This window comes from Bos taurus, chromosome 18 (assembly GCF_002263795.3).
Source record: "Bos taurus isolate L1 Dominette 01449 registration number 42190680 breed Hereford chromosome 18, ARS-UCD2.0, whole genome shotgun sequence".
Taxonomy (NCBI): domain Eukaryota; kingdom Metazoa; phylum Chordata; class Mammalia; order Artiodactyla; family Bovidae; genus Bos; species Bos taurus.
This window is the reverse complement of record NC_037345.1, coordinates 51,272,755-51,283,136: the sequence shown is the minus strand read 5'-3', so window position 1 is coordinate 51,283,136 and position 10,382 is coordinate 51,272,755. Positions and strand designations below refer to the sequence as shown.

The 10,382-nt window shown below is 53.5% G+C and overlaps 1 protein-coding gene across 2 annotated transcripts; it reads right to left on the bottom strand.

The window, feature by feature from the left end:
• Positions 1-6,177: 6,177 nt before the first annotated feature.
• RABAC1 (Rab acceptor 1) lies at positions 6,178-9,067 on the bottom strand. Of its 2 annotated transcripts, NM_001075575.1 has the most exons (5): positions 8,923-9,067; positions 8,432-8,644; positions 8,015-8,112; positions 6,504-6,605; positions 6,183-6,421 (listed from the first exon to the last, which is right to left on the bottom strand). In NM_001075575.1, the coding sequence occupies exons 1-5, from the start codon at positions 8,976-8,978 to the stop codon at positions 6,333-6,335; spliced, it is 558 nt and encodes a 185-aa protein (NP_001069043.1). In that variant the 5' UTR covers positions 8,979-9,067; the 3' UTR covers positions 6,183-6,332. The 2 variants fall into 2 exon arrangements, with proteins under 2 accessions (XP_024833914.1, NP_001069043.1); XM_024978146.2 differs by lacking the exon at positions 6,504-6,605 and having other exon boundaries at positions 6,178-6,421; positions 8,923-8,991.
• Positions 9,068-10,382: the final 1,315 nt, after the last annotated feature.

The window sequence follows — 10,382 nt, the reverse complement described above, 5'->3', positions numbered from 1 at the left end:
CCAGGTCTCTGCCTCTCAAGACAGACAGGAGGAGTCCAGTTGGCCTGTCACTCCAGTGAGGCAACCAGACCTGCAGTGTCTGCCTCTTCATACCATCCAGGTGGTCACCCCAATGTCTTTCACCCAAACTAACACCCTATGCCCAGTGTCATCAACCTAAACTAAATAACCAGACCTTTGGCCTCTATAATCCCGAGTCAGACAACCAGCCTTGTGTCTCTGAACCCCAAAAGGAATGATCAGACTACGAGTCTCAGACACCCCAATGGGGCCCACCAGACCCCCAGTTTCTAGAGCTCCAAACTGGAAGCTGAATCTTCAATCTGGCATCCCAAACCTTAGAATTTTGGCATCTCAGCCTAAAAACTAGACTACCATTCTGTCACCCTCAAAAAGACCAGACCCCAACTCTGACACCCCTAAAGAAACTCCAGAGTCCAGTCTTGGTCACCAAAAAGTAGACAATAAGACCCTCAGTCTGTCACCCCAGACTAGACTAGTCCCCATCACCCCAACTTTGATAAGAACCCCAGTGCCTAACACCTCCCACAACTCTGGTCTCTATCACTCCCAACCAGATAGAAGAGTCCCTTATCTGTCACTTAAACTTTGAGAACTAGGGACTTCTCTGGAAGTCCAGTGGTTAAGACTCCATGCCTCCACTGCAATGGGCGCAGGTTGGATCCCTGGTTGGGGAACTAAGATCCTGCATGCAGCTAGCAGCGTGTGAAAAAAGAGAAAAATTTGAGAACTAGATCCAGTGTTTTAATCTCAAACTAGACGAGCAGACATTCTTCAAACTAAAAAAAAAAAAAAAAAAAATCCTGGGGAGTTCCCTGGTAATCTAGTGGTTAGGATTCAGCGTGTTCACTGCCATGGCCTGGGGGTTCAATGCCTGATTGGGGAACTGATATTCTGCAAGCCATGCAGCAGAGCCAAAAAAAAAAAAGGGCAAATGTTAAAAAAAAAAAATCTCTCATTTGCTGTCCACTTCACACTGGGCAGAGAGCCCCCAACCCCTGGTGTCCTAAATGGCACCCCCAGGCTCTGTCACCACCAGCCAGACAGTATTGCCTGTCTCTGCCACCTCAAGGAAACAACCAGCCCCCATCAGGATGCCCCCAGTGCACGGGGCCCCCTACCTTGTCATCCCAAACTAGGGCCCTGGACTCCCAGTGTCCTCAGGACGGTCTGTCACCCCAAGCCAGATAAATCACCTAAAAGTTGACAACAGATCCTCAGTTTCTGGGGCTTTTCAGGTAGTGCTAGTGCTAAAGAATCCTCCTGGTAATGCAAGAGACCTGGGTTTGATCCCTGGGTCAGGAAGATCCCCTGGAGAAGGAGGGGGCAACTCACTACCCACTCCAGTGTTCTTGCCTGGAGAATCCCATGGACAGAGGAGCCTGGTGGGCTACAGTCCATGGGGTCACAAAGAGTCAGACACGACTGAGGGACTGAGCACCCCAATTTCTATTACCCCAAATCAGGGACTGGACTCCAAGCTGTCACCCCAAACAAGACAATCAGATGCTCAGTCTGACACCCCAGGGGAAGGGCAAGCACTCCCTGGTTCTGTCACTCTGCACTGGACAAGTAGGTGCACTGTGCCTGTCACCCCAAACCTGAGCCCACGGGCTCTTCAGTCATGAAACTGACAGTCAGATCCTCAGTCTGCCACCCCGACCAGCCAGCTGGACCCCCAACCTCCATCACCAAAATAGACAACCAGACTTGTGGTTCTTGGTGAGACACCAAGTCCCCCAGTTTCTGTTACCCCAAAACAAACTTTTCAACTCCAAGTCAGGAAGGGATAGATGGGGAAGTGACCCCCTACTCATGAACAACCCCGTGGAAGCTTCTGGTCTCAATATCAGAGTTAGGGACCTGGAGTCAGTCACCTCCACATTAGGCCTCTGGCCCGAGTCCCAGCCTCCCACTCCCAGACCTGGGCTTTAATCCCTTGCCCCAGTGAGCTCAGTCCCCAGTCTTCGGGCCTCGGGCCTCAGTCTCCTTCAAGCGAGGCAGTCTCGGGCCTCAGTCACCTTTAAGCAAGGCAGTCTGACCACATTCACTCCAGGCCCAGCAACGGAAACTGGGCAGAGTGATCACCCACCCTGATGGCAGTCTCCCCTGCGAATACTGGCATCTGGATTAAAAAACTGAACACCTGCAGCCATCCTCAAGTTGGGAACTTGGCCTCTGATTAGACCCAGGAGCCTAACCCGCAGCCGAAGACACTCCAGGTCTCCTCTGCCAGAACAAGCCCGTCCCTGGCGCCCTCCGGGGAGAAGGGCTGGACGAAGCGCTTTTCCGCCCTCTAGCGGCAACCACTGGAACTGCGCCCCCCGGTGACCGGGAACACCGTGAACCCGGACACACAAGCCCCCTGGTCTCCCCATTTTGCCGAAAGCCTGGGGGTTCCCCTTGCCTGCTCCCTCCCACACAGGCCAGTCACCAAGTTCCCACCTTCATCTTCCTGAATCTGCTTTTCCTGTCTGTCCTTTCCATTTCACAGTCCCTGCCTCATCTTCCCCAGCTTAGCTCAACCTCAGGACCCCAAATGATAGTTTTGTTTTGTTTTGCCACACAGCGTGGCTTGTGGGATCTTAGTTCCCAACTAGGGATCGAACCTGTGCCCCCTGCAGAGGAAGCATAGAGTCTTAACCACTAGACCTCCAAGGGAAGTCGCTTGGGGATATTCCTGACATTCATACCTGACCTTCTCCCTCCCTTGCTCAAGAGCCTTCCATAGTTTCACATTGCCTTAAGCTATAGTTCAAAACCTCCGCTTGGCTCCCAGGTCCTGCCTGATCCGGCCCCTGCCATCCTCCCCACCGTCATCTCCTTTGTCTCTCCCCTCTCCCCACCCACAGCCATGCCTCGTCATTGAGCAAGTCCTACCTCAGGGCCTTTGCACTTGTAATTCCCTCTGGCCGGAATACTCTTTCCCCAGACCTCTGAAGGGCAAGCTCCTCCTCATTGCCCAGCAAGTCCCTGCCCCTCCACTCTAATGGAGCCCTGCCTTCCACAATTACCCTCTAGTCACATCCAGTCTCCTGTTTCATAGTCTTGGCTGTCTGAGAGCTTCCTAATGGTTGGTTGTTTGGTTCATGAATATGAGTCCCAAGAAGGCAGGGCCTCAACTGTGATGCTGTTGTTTCTTCAGCATTTAAGCCAGCATGTCTAGTAGAAACAGGATAGGAGCTACAGATGTAATGTTGCATTATGTACCTAATCATATATATATATATATTTTGGCCATGCTGTCTGTGTGGTATGGGGGATCTTAGTTCCTCGACCAGGGATCAAACCCCAGCCTCCGCAGTGAGAGTGCCAAGTCCTAACCACTGGACCACCAGGGAATTCCCTCACATTTTAAAAAGTAAAGAAAAAAGTGAAAATACTAATTTACCCTAACATATCCAACCCTAGCATATCCAACAGATAGCCAACATATCCATCAGCTTCCCAGGTGGCTTAGTGGTAAAGGATCCGCCTGTAGTGCAGGAGACTCCAGTTCGAATCCTGGGTTGGGAAGATCCCCTGGAGAAGGAAATGGCAACTCACTCTAGTATTCTTACCTGGAGAATCCCATAGATAGAAGAGCCTGGTGGGCCACAGTCCATAGGGATCGCAAGAGTTGGACATGATTTAGTGACTAAACAACAACATCTGATAGATTATCCTTCCAGCACATAACCAATATAAAAATTATTAATGAGATATTTTACACTCTTTTCCTACTAAGTCTTTGAAATCTGGTGTGTATTTTATACGTACAGCGCGTCTCAATCCGGATCAGCCATGTTTCAAGTAGCTAGTAGCCATATATGGCTATGAAGTCGCTCAGTCGTGTCCGACTCTCTTGCAGCCCCATGGACTATAGTCCGCCAGGCTCCTCCGTCCATGGGATTTCCCAGGCAAGGATACTGGAGTGGTTGCCATTTCCTTCTCCAGGGGATCTTCCCGACCCAGGAATGGAACCCAGGTCTCCAGCACTGTGGGCAGACTCCTTACCGTCTGAGCCACCGGGGAAACCCGCCATACGTGGCTGATGGCCACCATATGTGACAGAATTCCAGAACAATACTGGACGCTCAGTGAGCCCTCAATAAACACCTACTGAAAAGAACAGTGAACTAGTGGGTTTTGATGAGACCGGAGGGTGGGGAGGCCAGCCTCAACTGGCCGTGTGGGGCACCGTGCCCCTGCTAGGTCACTTCGCCCGCGGCTCTTGCTGTGGCCGGCTCTGTGTCCCTCCGAGCTCACGGAAACGTCGCCTCCTCAGCGAGCCCCCTCTGAAGTGGCTCTTCGGGCCCTATCTGCCACCTCACTTGTCGTCACACCTGCCACCTGCTTTCCCTACCGCCTGCCTTTCTGTTTAGTCGGTGGTTGTACCACACAGTGGCCTTCACGCCACAGCGAAGAGCCGAGGGTGCCTCTCTCACCTCACTCAGGAGAACCAACGCCTCTTCCCCGCCAAAGGGGGGTCAGTTCACCCACCCGCCCTCCCCGTCTGCTCCAGCCATACAGGCCTCCTCACTGTTCCTGCCGCCAGGCCCACTGCTGTCTCCCGGCATTTCACCTACTCTTTCCTCTCACCAGAACATTCTCCCTCTGGGAGGGAGGGGTCTGTGGCTGCTCCTGCTCTCACTTTATGATTATTTCGGGGCTTCTCTGATAGCTCAGTTGGTAAAGAACCCACCTGCAATGCAGGAGACCTGGGGTGGATCCCTGGGTTGGGAAGACCTCCTGGAGAAGGGAAAGGCTACCCACTCCAGTATTCTGGCCTGGAGAATTCCATGGCCTATATAGTCCATGGGGTCGCAAAGAGTCGGACACGACTGAGCGACTTTCACTCGCTTCACAAACTAAAGCTGATTAGCTACCAATTAATATCTAAGTGTGAAAGCTAGTAGGTCTTTGTTCAAAAAAAAATTTATTTTCCATACCACATGGCTTATGCGATCTTAATTCCCTGACCAGGGATTGACCCTTGGTCCCTAGCAGTGAGAGCATGGAGTCCTAACCACCGGGCCACCCGGGGAATTCCCTCCCTCACTCAATTTTTTAAAATTGTTTGGCTGTACTGGGTCTTCCTTGCTGTGCAGGGGCAGGGGCGGGGGGCTTCTCTTGTTTCAGGGTGGGGGCTCTAGGTACGTCGGCTCAGTAGTTGTGGCGCATGGGCTTAGCTGGCCCGCAATGTGGAATCTTCCTGGTGTAGGGATCAAACCTGTGCTCCCTGGATTGGCAGGCAGATTCTTAATCACTGGAACCACCAGGGAAGTCTGCCTCACTCAATTTAAGTCTTCACTCCACATCACCTCAGGGAAGCTTCTTTCACCTATCACTCATTTCCAGAACTTTCTCTGTGAGGAGTTGACATGGCGCTGGCCACCCTTCGAGAGGCGTGCTTGTGCAGTGGCCCTTGTCTGCCTCTGGGAACCTGGATTTCAGCAGGGTTCTTGCTGCTCCCCGAAAGAATGGCTCTTGCGTCTGCACTGTGGAACCCACGTTGTTTATGCTGAAGACCTGCTTTCTTTCTGGGTACTGAGTCTGTGGTGAACTCTGCAGACAGCATTTCACTGTTGCGTGACTGCACCCAGCCTGGTGGCCCCACTGGGAGAGGGCTCTGGGAAGCTTGTGTCTGGTTTCTTCTGGACTTAGCCCCACATGCCTTTTTCCTTTGCTGATTTTGCTTCATAGGTGACAGTGCCTGCAATGCGGGAGAACTGGGTTCAATCCCTTTATCGGGAAGATTCCCTGGAGAAGCGCATGGCAACCCACTGCAGTGATCTTGTCTGGAGAATTCCATGGACAGAGGAGCCTGGTGGGCTACAGTTCATGGGGTCACAAAGTGTCGGACACGACTATGCGACATTTTGCTTCATAACCTTTCATGATAATAAATTGCAGCTGGTGCCAGATGAATACGGCTGGTGCCTGAGTCCTGAGTCCTCCTAGCAAATCCTGAAACATGGGGGTGATCTCAGGGGCCCTGACATACTCTTTTCTCCTCCTTAGAACTTGTTGCCACTGACCATCCTATCATATTTGCTATTTATCTTGCTTATTGTCCATTCCCCACCCCCACCTCCACCCATGGCCCACCCCCACCTTCTTGGTCTCTGCAGGAGCCCAGCATCACTGACACAGACCCACAGAAGAGGGAGAATATTTGCTGAACAACTGTAACAGTTTTATTTCCAAAGGTGGAGTCCCTCCCTGGTCTTGATGTGGGAAGGGGGCCTTTGGCCAGAGCTGCAGAGCTGAGTGGGACCGGGTGAACAGGGGCAGCTAGCTCGGGAGGCTGGTGGGCCCACGAAGCCACATCACACGGGTTCCATCTGCAGCTCCTCCCCGTCCACAGCCTCTATCTGGTGGAAGGCGGCGTGGGAGCCGATGACTACGAGAGTGGCTCCTGCAGGAAAATGGGCAGTTCAGGGCCTGGTGGCCTCACCTGGCCCCCACTGCCCACAGTGCTGCCCAGACCCTGTACTCACCCAGGACCCAGAAGACAGCGGAGCCTGCGCCAGCCAGCCAGAAGAAGGGAAAGGAGACGCCCCCAGCCAGAGCATACTGATGGGCAGGGCTCACCTCACGGCCTGCGGGGCAGAGGGCATTGTGCCTCCTCCCAGAGTAACCCCTGATGCTCCCCCAAAACTCACAAGCCCTGGGAGCCTCAGGGTCTAATCTAAACTTGTGCCAAGGCCCTCCAGCCCTTGGCCCCACCCACTGACCGTGGGAACACAGAGTGCCTTCCTCAGCCCCCTGCCCTCTGCCCTTCAACCCCACTTCTGCTAGGAAGCTCCCAGCCTCCCTCTCCTGACTAGTTCTCCTGCTCCAACCTGCACTCGCGCAGATCTGGAACCTTCAACTGGCAGCCTAAGAGCCAAATCTGACCTGGGGATGTGTCTTTTGAGTCTGCACATTATTCCATCAGAATTTGGTTTGTGGCTGCTGGAAAAACTGGATAATTTCATGTAACAATAGGCCGGCCCTCTGCATCCACGGATGGAAACCCGTGGATCATTGTACTACATCATTTTTCATAAAGGACTTGAGCATCGGTGGACTTTGCCATCCATGCGGGCTCCTGGAACAATCCCCTATGGACACCAAGGGGCAGCTGTACAGATGTCTGGCTTCTCGTGGTGGATTGGAAGGTCGGAACTGCAGGTACTGGTGGCAGCAGTGGCTGAAGCCAAGTCGTGTCTATACTCCAAGCGCTCCCTCCATACCCTGGGCTAGCCCGATGCGCCCTCCACCCAGCCCACCTTTGTCATGTATAGGACCGGCAGGCTTCTGAAGCATTCTGTCTTAGGTCTACCTGTTCATCTGAGCCCAATTCCCCCTTATCCCCAGTCCAAAGCCCTTGAGCATCCCCTAGCTGGGAACTCAGGGCCCTCTGTTTTATTTTTAAATCTTCTGCCAGCACCTTACATAATGTGTGACTTAGTTCCCTGATGGGGGATGGAACCCATGCCCCCTGCGTTGGAAGCATGGTCTTAACCACTGAACCACCAGGGAAGTCCTCAGGCCTGTCTTTCTTCTCAGTGGTGTTTCCGGTGTCAGTCTGGGACCACGTGAGCCACAGGGCTCAGCTTCCCTCTCTGAGAAATCCCAAGATTTCCACTTCCACCCCAGGAAGCAGGAAAGGGGGAGCACGGATATAGGCCAGTGAGAAGTCGCCACCTGGTGGCCGATGTGGGTACGTGCAGCTGACGTTTTTGGCAGGAGGTCAGGCAGGAGGGAGAGGGAAAGAATAGGTTTAAGGAGTCAGGAGGAGGTGGATTCTGGGGTATCTTCTGGACTTGGGGGATAGCAACTTGCGGGGGCTGTGAGTGGGTGGGAGCATAACGTGTGTCTGAGACTTTAAGGGACCGAGTTTGGGGAAATCTAGTGTAGATAGAGGCTTGGGCAGACGTGGGTTCAAAAGGACTTGGGTTTGATGTCAAAAGGTTTGCGTTCCAAGAGACCAGGATGTGAACAGTCTGGGCAAGGGATTTCTCACCGAACAGCACAAACTTGGACTGCAACGTGCGCAGATAGAGGATGTAGCAGGCACCAAAGAAGACAGCCAGAGCCACCAGCAGCATGGGAGACGTCGCCCTGGAAGGGGAAGGGAGCCATGCGTCAGGGAGCTGGGGCTAGGCCAGACAAGGAGGCCCTGACCTTCCCATCGGCGGATGGCAGGCGATCTGCTTGGGGCCGAGGAAATCACATTTGGTCACACTGAATCCTGGCCAGATTGATGGGGGGACTAGGGACCTGGCCCTTCGGTGAAAACTTCCGGCGGAACTATCCCATGGGAATGGGGCCCGGGCAGTGAGAGGTGCGGCCGGATGCTGAGGGCGGGGTAGGCCAGCGCGGGCCACGCAGCCTGGTGGGGGTGGGGACGGGGGCGCGGACTGGCCGAAGAGGCACTCACACACAGTACAGGATGAGGCCCAGAAACACGAACACATAGTTGCTCTGGTAGTACTCCACGTTGCGTACGAGGCGCTGGCACAGCTCGCCCAGGTTGCGGGGCCGCGAGAAGCGCCGCTGGTCCACGAAGGAGCCCCAGGACCGGATGGTCGCACGGCGCCGCTCCAGCCACTCGCGGCCCGCGCCAGATGGAATCAGTTTCGGCAGCAGGGTCCTGATGGGTGAGGGGTCACGGGTCACGTCAGCGATCGACCGACCGGGATGGAGTCCGGACCCTCCAGCAAGAAGAGGACCGAGGGGGGCCGGACTCCGGGGTTCTGGGGTGGATAATGGTCCCAGGCTCCTGGATCTCAGGGGAGAAAGGGGCTGAGGGCCCAGACTCCCCGAAGAGGACAACAGAGGCCCAAGCTCTTAGGTCTAGAGGCCAGGATTCCTAGGACCCCCAGGGGGAAGGGGTCGGGGGACCAGGACTCCCGGGTCTCGGTTGCTCACGCGGCGCTCAGTCCTTCCGCCTCGGCATCCTTCTGCTGGTCCTTCTCGACCGCCATGTCTATGTTGTCTGGGAAAGAACTGAGGAGCCCAGGGCTCTGCAGACCCCGCGGGCCCCGCCCGAGCCCGGCCTCACCCAGCAGAGCTATAGCGGACGTGTAGCCGTTCTGGAGCCGCTGGGGAACTGTAGTTCTGCTGCCGAGCATTGTGGGAGTTGTAGTCCTGATGGTGCCGGGGTGAATGGGCACCATGATGGTGGCATGACTCGCGAAGCACTTTGGGAGTTGTAGTCGTGTAAAATAACCCAGAGCCCCTCTTGGCATTGTGGGAATTGTAGTTTCCGGATTAGGACGCGTGGAGTCGGGGAAGGTGAGTTGTCAGGAGTCAGGGCGTTAGGCAAGCTCTAAAGGCAAGAAGACGCTGTGTACTCCCCCGTGCAGGCTACAATTGGGACCATGTAGAGCTGTCGTTCTGTCTCTAGGAGGTATTAAAAAAACACTTGATAAAACACTCAGATGTTCTGATTCAGCAGATCTAGGGCGAGACCCTTCATCTGCGTTTCTAACAATTTTCTAGGTGATGTTGATGCTTCTGGTCCATGGCCCACATTTTGAAAAGCGAGACTGTAAAGAATTCGTGGGAGTCTATTCCTTCCTTCTTTAACAGGCTAGTGATGGGGCCATGGTTGCTGGAGGGGGTGTCTAAGGTGGGGAGCAAAGCTCCAGCCCCACCCTTGGGCTCCCAAGGATGAATGGGTTAGGATTAGGGACCTTGGTTAGGGTGAAGGGAAGTGGAGGGAAAGGTTGAGATTTTATTTTTTCATTTATCATTTTTTTGTCCAGTTTTATCGAAGGGGTGAGAATTTTTTAAAGATGTAGATGTCATAACTAAGAGCTGGGATTCTGGGGTCAGAGGTCAAACTTCAAGCTGTGTTGAGCTCATCACCTCCCTGAACCTCAGTGTCTTCATCTGGACAGTGAAGATCCTGGGAGTACCACACTCATGGGATTGAGATTGGGTTGAATGATCCATGTAAAGTGCTTGAAAGAGTCTTGATATTCCATAACTTTGATAAACAGTAGTCCATTGCCACTACATTATCATGGCTGTTATAATTATTTCTAGAGTTCAGCCTTCTCAAAAAATTAAAAAAAAATTTTTTTTTGTTTATTTTTGGCTACATCAAGTCTTAGTTACAACACATGGTGCTTAGTTGGTTTGTGGCATGTGGGACCTTGGTTCCCAGACCAGGGATCGAACCCAGATCCCCTGCATTGCAAGGTGGATTCTTAAGCACTATATCACCAGGGAAGTCCCAGCCTTCTCATTGGCCCCTTGGATGTCCCAAAGAGTGGCTGGTGTCTGAGACATGGGCCTTTCTTTCCCCTGGTTCCCAGAATCTTAGCTCTCTCAGTCTTCTCCCCTGCCGCAGGGTGAGTTGTAGAAAACCAGCCGGCATTCTA

Bases quoted from the DNA above. Each gene is read 5' to 3' on its own strand.
- RABAC1 (NM_001075575.1), bottom strand. From the start codon at position 8,978: ATGGCGGTCGAGAAGGACCAGCAGAAGGATGCCGAGGCGGAAGGACTG. The intron at 8,645-8,922 runs GTGAGCAACCGA...CTCACCCATCAG, and splicing joins GCGGAAGGACTGAGCGCCGC to GACCCTGCTGCCGAAACTGA. The intron at 6,606-8,014 runs GTGAGAAATCCC...TCTGCCCCGCAG, and splicing joins GTCCAAGTTTGTGCTGTTCG to GCCGTGAGGTGAGCCCTGCC.